Below are 14,711 nucleotides of genomic sequence, written 5' to 3'. Positions count from 1 at the left end.
TATTGTCCTGTTTTGGTGCCTCATCTCCCACCACTCCTCCCCTCTTCATAGAAAACGTTGAAGACTGGGGGGGGGGGGGGGGGGGGGGGGGGGGGGGGGGGAAGAGCTTCAAACTGCTTTTCCATGATAAAAATGCATTTTTCAGCTAATAAAATCAATTACAAAGTTTCTAAAAATCGCCTGTACTATTGATTTCTGCAAAAAGAATATAAACGACAGTGACACTTTAAGTGCTAGTATTAAACATAAAGGGGCATCCTGATTTAGTTTAAAATTACTAAATTTAAAATAGAAATTACAGCCTGCTAGGGCTAGAAAATAACAAAATAAAGCATACTCACCTTGCCCTGGTCCATCCTTTCCACCAACACGTTGTGTAAATGTATGGTGTTTCTTCTGATACCATATATGTTTGAAATATGCAAAACACCCAATGGGCCTTACCTGTACAGATGAAGCCAGGTAACCCTCCATAAATTACATCATCATTGTCAGGTAGTATGAAGGGACAGCGGGTCTGCACCTCCAGGCAGTACTGCTTGCAGGGAATACCATTACGACACTGTCGCTGGGTCACGTTGAAATACTCTGAGCACAGCCAGGCTTTGTAGACAGCCTATGGATAAAGCAGAACAATGAAGAGATGTTAAAGGTAAACAAATCATTTATAATTTCCAGACAAAATACATTCAAGCCTTTTATTGCCACTCTGATGTGAGCCCAGCGATAAAATGTGAACGCTAATCCACAGCTCAATCTCATACTCATTCCTCATCCAGACTAAAAACGGACCATAGAGTACACCCCAACTGCAATGTAGCCATCATGAGTGCTAATGTTTATTCGTAAGAAGCATTAAAACATTAAGTATTGTCTGGTAAGAGTGTACTACTACTACTTTCATCCCATTCCCCAGAGGAATTGTACACTGAGCCATATAAATATTGTCATTTAAAGCTTGCCTCTAAAGAGAAAGAATGGGAATGAAAATAGGTTTTGTATATTGCTATGAATACTTTTAGCAGCAAAGAACAGCATATTATATATGTTATTCAACAAGAATGACATACATCTGTTTTGTCTGCATATCAGACAATGATCTGGCAGGCACAAACTTTTTCCTGGAAAAAAACAAAAAAAAAAAAAAACCCCTGTTTCTTATTCTATTGCCTTGAAAACAAAGTCAAGAAATGCCATCTAGTGGTAAGGAAGGTAAGTACACCAATACATGTAAACTACTAAGAGTGACACTGCAATAAAATGGTGCTATATTCTGTTTTTTTTTTTTTTGTTTTTTTTTAAATAATGGTGTCAGAAATTATTATTGTATTACTAATAACATATTTGTATGCAATGTAGTAATATAAAGCTGTAGCTTCACCAAATATCAGTGCTCGGAAAAGTATTAAGTGACACCAAACTCTTTGGTCTCACTGAGGCCTCTTTCAAAAGAGTGTTTGAATAAGCAGTAGCGGTACTGTACAGCACTCTATAGTGGCACACACTGCAGTTTTGTGACCATATGTTTCAGTACTATACAAATTCTGTCTAAGGCTAGGTTCACACTGCATTTTTCAATCCGTTTTTTTCATTGCATTTGCGTGCATCCGTTTTGATCCGTTTATCCATTGACTTCCATTGTAAAAATCAGTTTTTTGACGGACACAAAAGTAGTGTCAGCTACATTTTTGTGTCTGTCAAGAAAAACGCATTTGTTTTGATCCGTTTTTTTTGCAATGGAAGTCAATGAAAAGACGAATGCACACAAATGCATCCGTTTTTTTAATCTGTTTTTCATAAAAAAAAAACGGATAGCTAAAAAAACACAGTGTGAACCTAACCTAATTTCCATATTATGTCTTGTATTATGTACTGTATGAGCTGCAAAGCATTTCCTGCTTCAGAACCAGTCGTCACTTACAGAATGATGGCGCCGCAACAAACTGGGTAGAATGCTGGGTAGAATAGGTATAGGTGGTGTATGTGCACAGTGTCGGACTGGGGTATCTGGGACCCACCAAAGGAAATGAACCTGGGGACCCACCAATGTAGAACCAGTGAAAAACAACATTTCAGTCAGTGTTTGTGCAGGTTCTAAAGCTGGGGGCCTACCGGAGGATCCTTTGGTGGGCCAGACCGACACTGCATGTGCATTATGTGTACAGTACTATTGCCTTCAAAATAGCATCAGTTCTTTTAGGTCACAGTTATTTAAGGAACTAATATACAGCAATCCCTCAAGTTACAATATGAATTGGTTCCAAGATGTTAGAAATAAATGTTTCATTATTTCTGCCTTGTCATTTATGCCTTTGCACTTTATTTAGGTATTTTTATATTTGCAAGTCTGCTATTGTATTTGAACCATAAAGTGTTAATTCAGGTAGCTATACACTTAGGAGACATTTATCAAGACTGGCCCTGTCCCATTTACCCTCATAGTAAAGCAGGTAGGACATGCGTAGACATCTACACCTGCTTGGAGCAGGTATGCATTTCTGGCTTGGTTTATGTCCTGCCCGCCCATTAGCGTAAATATGTATTTTTTTCAGGGGCGCAGCTTTCAGAAATGTACCCCCTAGCATTCAGAGATCACTATATCCTGGTATTCCACATGTTCACATGTAGACGCAGATAAACAGAAAGAACAAAGGAGAGCCTGAGAGTCAGGTGAACATGGTCCCCCAAGGGGACTGTTACCATCTCTCATTACCATTGTGCAGTCCGCTCTATTGCTCCATTCTAAGGACTACCCTGTGCTAACCCTGCTGCTCTTAAAAGCCCAAAAATAATATTCTATGCTATTTTCTGTTAGGATCCCTGTCATACCTGTCATGGCTCCAGTAATACCAGAAGCCAGGGCACTAATGTGAACAAAGCCTAACACTAATGATGCTCATAGTACTGAATCTCACAGTGACAAATAACATCCATTAATCATGGTTACACATAGGAGCAGAAGCACAGGCTAGAATAGTGAGAGATCAATCTGAATTGGATCTAACCATACAGATGTGTCAAATGCAAAAGACCAAGGGTATGATGTTCACATGTTGGGTTTGCCACAGGCAAATCTTCAAGTGGATCTGGAGCAATAATCCGAGGCCAACTCTAGGATTTCTGCTGGGACTGTGCAGCTTGATGTCCCGTGATCCGCACAAGGATTAGCCCCATTAAGTGAGGATAATCATTGACTTCTCTGTGCAGAATCTGCCAGCATAAGTAACATGCTAGTTCTTGCAGATTATTCTTTCATGGTTTTTACATGGATTTTTTGCTAGTAATTTTTTGCGGTGTTAGGAAGACCCCATGCATGTGAATAAGAATCCACATTTGATGAGGATGTCAGCATAAAATCCTGTGCTAAAATACTCATCAAATCTTAAACACATCAGAGGGTCCATGATGGAACTTAAAGGAGTTAGGCTGCATTCACACGTTCCGGTAAGTTGTCCGTGCTAACAGATCAGTGTGCACGGACAATTTTACAGCCCATTGCTTTCTATTGGGCTATTCAGATGGTCCGTGATTTCACGGATCTGTGATCCGTTCCGTTAAAAAATAGGACATGTCAATTACTCGGAACGGATGCACGGAAAGGATTCCCCATAGAAATCAATGAGATCCGTGTTTTTCACGGATGTACAGGGATGTGACATCAGTGTTCATCCGTGAAAAACAGGGATGTGATGTAATCAATGTAATTTAAAATGCTTTAACACAGATCCATGAAAAAAACGGACACGGATACAAAACGGATGAAAAACGGACTGTTTTGCACGGATCACGGAGGTTGCTGCCGGACCACAATCACGGACCGGGAAAAACACTGAACGTGTGAATGTGAATGCAGCCTTAGTTTTCAAAGTACATTTGTTAAATATAGGATAATATGTGCAGGTGAGGCTGAGCACCCCCCCAAGGCCCCACAGATGTGCAAGCCAGGACTAGACGCCTTATCGTATGTGATTATCATGTTAGATCATCATTCCACTTCAATAATTTCAACATTCAAAAACATAACATTAAAAATTTACTTTTCCGCCTGGAAATGACTTGAATATTTAGAGTACAATTTGTGCAATTCACTGTAGTTCTATTGAATAGGCCTAGGCCTATCTAAGAAAGCAGGCACAGCATGGAACCTCTAATGGAAGATAACAAAAGACAACTGCATGCCCACATAAGACTAGCTGCAAAGTGAACAGTTAATGTCTCTTATAGCTATGAAATCTTTGCATATGTAATTGTAAAGGTTACAGGGTGGTTTTTCAGTAACCAAAGTGTTAAAGCGAATGTACCACTAGGCACAATACTTTGGGCCTTTTACATTAACAGACCGGCGCGGGAATGCCAGTGGCACAGTCCTTTTTTTATAACAACTGGCCCCCAGTGTGATGAAACCCCCACCCATCTGTCACACGGCTCCATTAGAATCAATGGGGCCGCATAACAGTGGGGAGTGGAGATCGTCACACTGAGGAGGGGTCCACCCCCAGTGCTTCATGTGATTAGCACCTTGCACGGTAACTGGGCAGCGGTTCAAAAAAAAAAAAAAAAAAAAAAAAAAAGGACCATGCCACTGGCATCCCCGCCCTGGCGCTAATCTGTTAATGTAAAAAGCCTATAGCAATGTACCTGGTACATTGTACGCTTTAATGGTTTATAACCTTTCTGAGTTCCATATAAAATTAGAAGGGAAAACTCCTGTTAGGTCTCTGTTTGGATAATAGATGTCCAGCATATATCTCCACATTGTGCATGTACTGTATGCAATGACCCAGGATCACAGGAACACTTACATGTATGTAATGACCCAGGATCACAGGAACACTTACATGTATGTAATGATCCAGGATCACACTAATATTGGATAAAGGTAAAATTGCCTCCATGACAAGTTAATGTATGATTTAAAGAAGACTGCAGATAGTAGAGGGGAATACCGAAGGAGCGAGACAGTGAATGGTTTTGAGGAGGAGGAAAGGCAGAGATACTGTACAGAACAAAGTGGGAGTATAGGGGGAGAATTTGGATATGATCCGTGACAGAGAGGGCCTGAGTCATATACACGCTAGAATAAATCTTACAAATCAGTGGTAGAAAAAAAATGCATTAGAAAAGCGTGGGACCTAAAGTAGACAGCAGTGTTGTTTAGGGCTTTTTGTGTACAAACAGGATACAGTTTTACCTAACAAAAGCACACAGCAGGGCTACAGAGACACAATAAAACTAAAAAGGGGAAGTATTGAAGAAGAATGAGAACGCCCGCACCATGAATAGACGAAGACATAGGATGGGGTGTACAATAGAAAGTAACACTACACCATTCTGGCCAGTGAGCCATGGTTGGCGACAGTACATGAATTACTAACAAAAGCATTTCTTAAAAAAAAATAATATTAAAATTGTGAAATGTTAAAATCCACAGCAGTTTTTACAATAGATGCTGCTAACATGTTCATATCAGTATGTCCGCATTAAGGTTTGTGATCATGGACAATTTCACAGAAAAGAGGATGCCTTTAACAGAACGAAGTGCCGTTCCGGATGGATCCGGAGATCTGTTGGAATTTCCCTCTGGCGCAGTATCAAAACGCCAATGGAAAATGGATCTTTGAACTGATCACATTCATTTGAATGGGACAGTTCGAAGCATTCTTCACTTCAATTGGGGCGCCGGATTGCCGGAGAGGCCTGGCAGCAGAACACATCTTGCAAATGATGACAACTGATGCATTTTGGCCATGAGCTGTAGCATTAGTTGTCATTGTCATCAAAAGAAGGATTTCGGAAGCTTTAGCTGTGTTCTACAAAGGGAAGCTTTAGTTCATATATATCCTTCAAATAGGATCCACTTCTGGTCTGATGTAAAATAAATCACCAAAACTGTCCAGTATGAACAAAGCCTAAACATATACAACAAAGGAGTTAAATACCAAACTCAGCTGAACCCACCACCACCTGCAGGTTCAACCCACAGTATAAGATGTATGGTGGCCTTATGACTCTCCACCATCAAATGATGTCAGTGGAGAAAAGGGTCATGCATGCAGGATTTTTGTTTGCCAAACCTTTTGTTCTTGGAGAGATAAGCTGATACAAGGGCTGCAGCATTCTCTGGCCGGTGTCATACACAGCATTTGTTGTTAAACTACCACCACAGTTTTTGATGTAAAATGGGGTGTAAGGGCTACCCCCTAACATTATACACTCCTCGCTGCTTTCTGATCACACTCTCTATAAAATTAATATATATTTTTTTTTTTTTTTTTTTTATTATTATTCATTTATTTATTTTTTTGCTAAACCTAATTTTTGGACTGACCACAGGTCCTCTGTGATTGAAATAAAAATGTTAGAATATTATTGTTGGACATAATAATTCAGTAGTATATTACAAATAATTTATTATGATCATTTCTTTCTTTTTCTTGAAAAGCCATAAATGTATGCTGTGCTTTTATAAGGAGATTTTTCCAGCATACTGGAAAATCCAGCAAGAATACTTGCCACACAAAAATGTCTGACAATCTTTTATAACCAATAAAGTACATCAGAAAAGCCCTGCGGGGATCCACTGCACTTTATTTATTAAAAACTAATACCATGACCCTTAAATGAAATAACTAGCTCTAACTAACCCACTGACACTTCATTACATGAGAACCTAAAGGTTTCCAGGCAACAGGTTTCCAGGCAACAGGGCCCCTCCTGCTCCCTGCTCTTCTTTATCAGGTCCCATGTAGTTTCTCTTAGGTCAGTTTCACACAAGCATATAGGAATATGTCCATTACAGATCTGTAATATGGATGTATTTCGGACAAAATATCAATAGTATTTCATTTGTATTCCATCTTTATTTCAGAACAATAAATACATTAATTTAGCAAACGTGCCTCCTTCTCATTGTCTAAGTTACTGACCACCACTCTGCCCTAAAAGCACAGTTCTGGAAGGTGTGTATATACCTATAATGTGAACTACATACAAACTACTAACATACAAAAATATGTATACGATAGCTATATAGACAGTCTCCAGTCCACTGCTTTTAGAGCACAGAAGTGGTCAGTATCTTAGACAGCGAGCTGTGAATGATGGGAGGGAGAAAGCGGCATATCAGGGGATAGAGGCAAGTTTGCTGAATTAATATATTTGTCAAATGTTTTAAGTATGTTAGTTGAGATGGGAATGCCTCTTTAACCCCTTTACTCCACAGCTATTTTTGGCATTGATGACCAAGGCCAATTCTTCACATCTGGCCTGTCTCTTTTTATGTAATTACTTTGTGAAATTGAAATTTGAAATTCTCTGCTTGTAACAAAGATAGCCTTGCAACACAAATGAAATAATAATTACTTTTACAATATGTCCACTATATGTCTATTTGTATTATTTTGTAAAGGTCCTTTTAGTTGAGATATAAAGTTTAGCAGCAAATCACATACAATAGCAACAGTGACAACAGGTACATTAACAACAGTGACGATTGGATACAGTAACAGGAGTGATGATCACATAAATGAACAAGGTTGATCATCAGGTACACTAACAGGAGCGAAGATCAGGTACAGCAATAGGGGTGACTATAGGTACAGAAATGGGGGATAGAGGAGACTATCAGGTACAGCAACATTGGGTACTATTAGGGGAAATGGAAGACTATCACTTACACCAACAGGAGACAGGGGTGATGGTCAGATACAGCAACAGGGAAGATAATTAGATTCAGGCAAGGGCTACAATCAAGGTACAAAGGGGTTTATTTGTGTGTTTTTTCCCCCCATAACTGTACTGCGGCGCTGTGCAGCACTCCTGGCTCTGATTTCCTTTTGCACACTACGGATTAGATCAGAGCAGGAAGAGCTGTGAGAAGCCAGCCTTTCTGACACTTACACTGCGATTGGTCCATCTGTAATGACAGAACAAATGCAGCAATCCCTGGCCAAGGCGTGTGGTGGTAGGACCCTGGCTAGTTGCTGGGACCTCTCACCACTCACTGACATCCCTTAAAGCTAAATCACTGCACGACTTTGCGTGCCAACAGTTTAATTCATTCACGTACATGTGCGTGGGGTTGTCTTAACATGCAGCAATCCTAGACATACATCTATGTTAATAATAAAAATAATTTTTATTTATATAGCGCCAACAGATTCCGCAGCACTCGTCTGAAAGGGTTAAACTATTTACCAGAATATGTATGATCAATTGCACATGGGATTGCTTGTTGGAACAATCCAAACATGCCAGACTAAACTAAACTAGACTAAACTTGCAGATTAGGAAAAAAAAAAAAAAGTTAAACCAGCAAGCACCCAAATTTCCATCATTGCAAATTGTACAGCTGTCTTTCTTTCTTCTAAAGTAAGATCCTGTGTGGTAGATTTTTTTTGTTTTCTTAATAGAAATAAATAAAAACACGCACACAAATTTGCCAACATCAACCTAAAGCTGGTCCTTCCTGACAACAGCATAGACCTCAGATGATTAGATTGGGATAGACAGCATCCAGCTGCAATGTTCATTTTAAACAGTTTTTTTCTATGATTTTTTTCTTCATTCCATAAACAGTAAGATGCTGCTAGGCTTTCATCTGTATATTATTGCAGAACATTAAGAGCGTTAAGTAGTTTTCTACAAACTGAATCAAATTATTGAGCAGTAATTTACTTGGATAGAGTTTCCAATACTATAGCATCTACTAAACTGTTTTCCTTTCCCCCACTAGGGGGCATACTTTAATAAATGACTGATCATTTCTTGGTGAGTGTAGAGCTATCAGGATGAGATTTTGAAGCCTTTTTTTCTGTAGTTTAGAGTTAGGCATATCATGTTTTAAAAGATTTTATATATTATTAGAAAAAGGATAACAATTATTTTAATTAAAATTGAACAAAATGTAAACCAAATTAACAGCACTGACCGCCATGACCCCGTAAATCACAGGCTACATGAACCAAATCAGTCAGGAGTGCATAGTCACCCTGATACTGGTAACTGTTGTGTTGGGGACAAGTGATTCTAAGAGCACATAAGACAGGGGCGGAAGGACATATGCTCATTGCAGGTGTACACATATTATTCCCCTAGATTTTTTAGCACTGGGAACCTATTCCATATTGCTGTACACAAGCAAGTGGAGGTAAAGCAATGCTTTTGGTCAGATTAAAACCTAGGACCCTGGCGCTACAGAACAGGGAGATACAGGACATATTCAGCAGATAGTCCAACTCCCTGTGCGCACCCTCCTTATAACAGAGCATTCCAACAGTGCATAAACTCAGTCCTTACATTCAGAGGTGTTGCTAGGCTCTCCTGCAACCGGGTCAAAGATTCAATTTGGTGCCCCCCCCCTTGTGTGCGCAGTAAGCACACGGGGGCCCATGTTGTCCCTTCACTGCTGGTATATAACATATATATAAGTACTTCCATTTTTCCCATTTAAAATTTGGTCCCTAAGTACCTTAACGGAGGCGCCATTGTCTCCGCTCCCTGCTGTCTGTACCTGAGGAGGCGCCGTTGTCTCTGCTCCCTGCTGTCTGTACCTGAGGAGGCGCTGTTGTCTCCGCTCCTTGCTGTCTGTACCTGAGGAGGCGCCGTTGTCTCCGCTCCCTGCTGTCTGTACCTGAGGAGGCACCGTTGTCTCCGCTCCCTGCTGTCTGTACCTGTGAATTAGGAGGCGAAGCTTCCTGATCTATCTCCAGTGTGACACCCAGTGTAATGTGATTCTATTGTGCCGTCTCCTAATGCACAGGTATGCTCAGCAGTAGAGTTGATCGAACCTCGGGAAATCCTAGGTTGGATCGAACTCGAACATTCACAAACCTGCCACATTAGATTGCTGATGCTTTGCTGGTCCGTGGGGGAGGAGAGTGCCCAGGTACCGCCTGCAATTCCGGGATTAAGCCTATTACCTAGACTATTACCTAGGCTAAATCCCAGAATTCCAGGCAGTACTCAGGCACTCCTTCCCCACGGACCAGGCAGGCATCAGCAATCTAATGCAGAAGGTTCGGGAATGTTCGAGTTCGATCCAAACTAGGATTTCCCGAGGTTCGATCAACTCCACTCAGCAGCGGAGACAACAGCAGCAATACCTCCATTAAGGTATTCCATCACAAAATTCAAAATAGAAATAATTTAGAAAAATGACTCTTGTATCACCCTTCACCCCCCTCCCCAGACTCCTCCCACACACCTATATTTTCTTTCTTCCTCCTTCATAGTGCAGTGTACATACAGGACCTGCGGTGACATCATAGTCACATGTCAAGGTACACAGTAACTTTGCTGTACTGTCTCCTGGCTCCAGTTTAGCCCTCATTTGCACGAAATCTCGGTAAAAATGCAGCGATTTTGTGCAAATTATAGCTAAACAGCAGCCAGAAGACAGGACAGTATGGGAAATAGCTCCTTTGATCAAGTTAAAATCGTCTCCTGTCTCCCCACACTGACAGAGGGCAGGAGGCTTCCAGGCTGCCTAATCCTGACCCTTCTCTCTACTCCCTGTGATGGCGCCCACCCCTGGTCTCTGCGCCCGGGGCAGATGCCTCCCCCTGCCCCCCCCTCCCTACAGCCCTGCTTACATTTCCTCCTCCAGACAATAAGACCCCACTAACTGCTGCGCCCTGTGCTCACTGATCAGTCAGGCTTCAACCATAGGCTCCAATGCAAAAAATGGCCACCCTCGTAATTCTCTTGTTACTGCAAATGCTGATCCTGATAATTTGTTATGCCAACATTTTTTTTTTTTATTTCAATTATATGTTATCCAAATATAAAAATATGGAGAATCAACACAAAAATCAAACACTAAGGGTCCTATTCCACGGGCCGATGAGGGCCAGATCATTGAAGTAAACGAGCCGCGATCTGCTAGATCGCCGCTCGTTTACTGGGCCTATTCCACGGCCCGATGATCGTTGAGCGAGGGCTGCAAGGACATCGTTACCGATGTCTAAGTTCTATTACACCTGAGTAAAGTATCTCTGTCAGGTATCGCATAAAGGGGATGAAGGAGATGTCACTATGTATTTTCCCCACTAGGTGTCACTGTCTACAGTATTTTATGCTATGTATAGAGCACAGCTGAAGGTAGAATGGGTTAACTGTCTTATGTCACATGTTCTGTTTTATCCTGTCACAGGTGCAGGTTCTTTCCCTCACTTTTTCCACCCATACTTCTTCACTCTGCTCTGTCCACAGCCCCACCAATTACAAGCGAGCTTAGTTTACCCCTGTAAAAGGGAGGTTAGTTCTGGGAGGTAGGTCCTTCTAGTCTTTTGTCAGTAGAGGTGGGGAGGAAGAGACACTTAAGCAAGCACAGATTCCTTCTATGCAAGGACCCTGCATTAACATGCAGTGCTAAACCCCTTGGAAGAGGAACCTGTCGTCTGAGGAAAACCTTGTCCACGCCTGGGATCCTTCTTTACCAAAGGGCAGTAACCACCACAGTTAGGTACTCACTACAGTAGGACAAATTGTGGGAAAGCTGACATCCTACTGTCTGCCCGGCTCTTCTGGGATGTCTTGGAAAGTCTGCTACGCCCAGTTGTAAAGGCCTGGGACTTGTATTACCCAACCTGGCACTTAGTGAACTGGTTACGACAGAGGGCGGTCGGATAGCACATCTAAACGTGAGTACAAGTATTCTACCTTCTTCAACGTCTACTACTCAACACTATCCTGGCAGAGTACATAACTGCTTCGACAAGGCTGCCAAGACACATCCCTACCTCTACCTCTTGCCTGCATCTGCACCCCAAGTTACAACTGTGTTGTATTGCACTGATGTTCCTTCAGTAAAGAAGGTTATCCCTGGTTACTCTGGCCTATTTTGGTCGTACCCACACCCACACTTTACACTTAGGTTATCCTCTACCTCAGTGATTTTCAACCTTTTTTGAGCCGCGGCACACTTTTTATACTTAAAAAATCCCGGGGCACACCCACAACCAAAATGGCACAAAATGACACTAAAACAGTACATATTATACATATAGTTAATAATATAGATTCTAAATGTATTTATACTCACTCAGTGTGAAACCTGGACCTGTTTTCTTCTCCCCCCTGTGTTTCTCTCCACCATACTACTCCCCCCTGCTTCTCTCCTGTGCTTCTCTCCACCATACTTCTCCCCCCTGCTTCTCTCCTGTGCCTCTCTCCCCATGCTTCTCTCCACCATACTTCTCCCCCCTGCTTCTCTCCTGTGCTTCTCTCCCCCATGCTTCTCTCCTTTGCTTCTCTCCCCCATGCTTCTTTCCTGTGCTTCTCTCCACCATACTTCTCGCCCCTGCTTCTCTCCTGTGCTTCTCTCCCCCATACTTCTCTCCTGTGCTTCTCTCCAAACCTCTCCCCCCTGTTTCTCTCCGCTGTTTCTCTCCCCCATCCCCAGTTTTCTCCCCCCCCCCCCCCCTTCCTCCTCACCTCCTCCGAGATGGTCGCCGCTTCTGTCCGTCTCACCTACTGGCCGCCCGTAGGGCCCAGACGTGCTCCTCCAATCAGCGGAGACCGGGAGCGCGGTGCGCTGCGGCGGGCTGTACCGCACACGTTGATTGAATGCGTGCATCACGGCCCGCCGCAGCGCACCACGCAACCGCCCACATTATAATCCGCCACTGAACGCTGCGCATTGCCGGGGAACAAAACACAGGGGCACCATCGTTTGGGGAACTTTCCCCGCGGCACACCCGACCATGTGTCGCGGCACACTAGTGTGCCGCGGCACACTGGTTGAAAATCACTGCTCTACCTCAATCGCAGTGCCTGTTTGTTCGAGGGTGGGTTCCTACACTACTCCTGGCCACTGTGACAAGTGCCCAAGTGACCCAACACCCACCTAGCTGCCACAACGCCGCATAGTTATCCCGGCATATGGCAGTTGTAAAGTAAAAATTTAAATATGGGTTGGTGGGAGGGAAATGTTTTTCTTCAGATCTTTTTGTGAGAGAGAAGAGAGAGACAAGACAGGAAGTTAGTATAGGAATACAACAGGCATATACTCCTCCCTCCAGAACCACCTGTGCTCAAGTATATACCATTATACAGCCAAGACTGTGTTGGCTATAGGTCCCCCCTCCCAAAGCCATGCCCTACTTTACTTGGGGGCTCTGGGGGAGTTTCACTGCTGATAACATCCTTGTGCCAGTTAACATAAGACTTCAGAGGTCTTGAGGAGTCCATGACTTGACAATTCAGATCTGTTTTTGTGACTTGAGGGGGGGCCTACACACTATTAAGCAGGTGATTTAAAGGGGTTGCTTGGGCAAAATAAAAATAAAAAATAAGGGGGGAGGGGAAATGCATGCATAACTAACAATGCCACTCATCCATCCTGATACAGCACACAGCACAGCTGCTGCACCCTGTTTCCCACTGGTCTACTGTATCTTCTGGTTCCTGTGACATCACAACATCACAGTCACTACTTGGCTCAGCCAGCAGTTCTTGTGGGGCTGTGATGTCACAGGAACTGGAAGATGGGGAGTGGTGGTGCAGCAGCTGTGCTGGACTAGGATGGGTAACACTTGCTTGTTATATGTTGATTGGTGTACACCTGGTGAGCACTCCATTTGTTTGTCAAGTTTGTCTTACAAGGACCATTACAATACTACTCAAAATAGCTAGGTCATTCTTAGAATGTATAGACAATAATAAATACATTGCAATGGGTGGCAGTACACTTTATCTGCAAGACAGAATGGAGCATTATGCCAAGCTGTTGTCTCCATTGTGCAACCTTACTCCAAGATCCCCAATCTGCCAGTCCAGACCTGTTAAGTAGCTCAATTACTTCCAGAGTAGTAGCTACTATATTGGTGAACATACAATATACGGGATTGGAGGTATAGCATTTCTACGCTAATACAGCAATACAGATGCATTTGTTCCAGCAGACACGGCTTTATTGGTAAGATAACAATAGAAGCATGAAATAAATGCAGATTGTTAGATCCCATCAGTGCTGGATCCCCGCTTATCTCTGGGGGCACTATCATGGGTCCCTTACCATGTTTAATAACATTTTTTTCCTTCTTTATCAGACTTTGTGACTCATTTTAGAATGAAAGGGTGTTTGTCATCCTGAAAGATTCACTTAGGGGAAACAGAATTAAATATTTATACCGAATGACAGTATTCTCATTGATTAAAGAATAATAAGGTGTTTTCTTGCAGCCTTCTTATATGGATAGCTTCCTGGGTTTACCTTGAGATAAGAACACAACTAGAGATGAGCGAACCTCGAGCATGCTAGTGTCCATCCAAACCCGATAATTCGCCATTAGATTAGCGGTGGCTGCTGAAGTTGGATAAAGCCCTAAAGTTGTCTGGAAAACATGGATACAGCCAATGGCTATATCCATGTTTTCCACATAGCCTTAGGGCTTTATCCAACTTCAGCAGCCACCGCTAATTAAATGCCGAATGATCGGATTCGGATGGACTCGAGCATGCTCGAGGTTCGCTTATCTCTAAACACAACACATGCTAAACAGATTCTCTAGAATTACCTATATTCCACACTTAGAAAACAGAATGTGTTTCGGCGTTCTTGCGACTAAAGGCCCTATTACACCAAGCGATTATCGCTTGGTGTAATAGCTCCTGTCTCCTATGGGCTCCCCGGACGATCTACAGATCATACGGGGAGCCCCTCCCGCAGCTCCATGTGGCCCCCCCAGCTCTTACCCACTCACTGTGTA

At 42.6% G+C, this 14,711-nt stretch overlaps 1 protein-coding gene across 1 annotated transcript in view; it reads right to left on the bottom strand.

Moving 5' to 3' along the window:
- The window catches only part of NALF2 (NALCN channel auxiliary factor 2), a 162,777-nt gene that overhangs the window by 21,291 nt on the left and 126,775 nt on the right, over positions 1-14,711 (bottom strand). Inside the window, exon 2 of the mRNA XM_069985925.1 lies at positions 445-616. Coding sequence (XP_069842026.1) covers positions 445-616 — 172 coding nt within the window. The remainder of the gene's footprint in view (positions 1-444; positions 617-14,711) is intronic.

The sequence above is a fragment of the Dendropsophus ebraccatus genome, chromosome 10 (assembly GCF_027789765.1).
Source record: "Dendropsophus ebraccatus isolate aDenEbr1 chromosome 10, aDenEbr1.pat, whole genome shotgun sequence".
In the NCBI taxonomy this organism is placed as follows: Eukaryota; Metazoa; Chordata; class Amphibia; order Anura; family Hylidae; genus Dendropsophus; species Dendropsophus ebraccatus.
The sequence above is the reverse complement of the archived record's forward strand: the minus strand, read 5'-3'. Positions and strand labels throughout refer to the sequence as shown.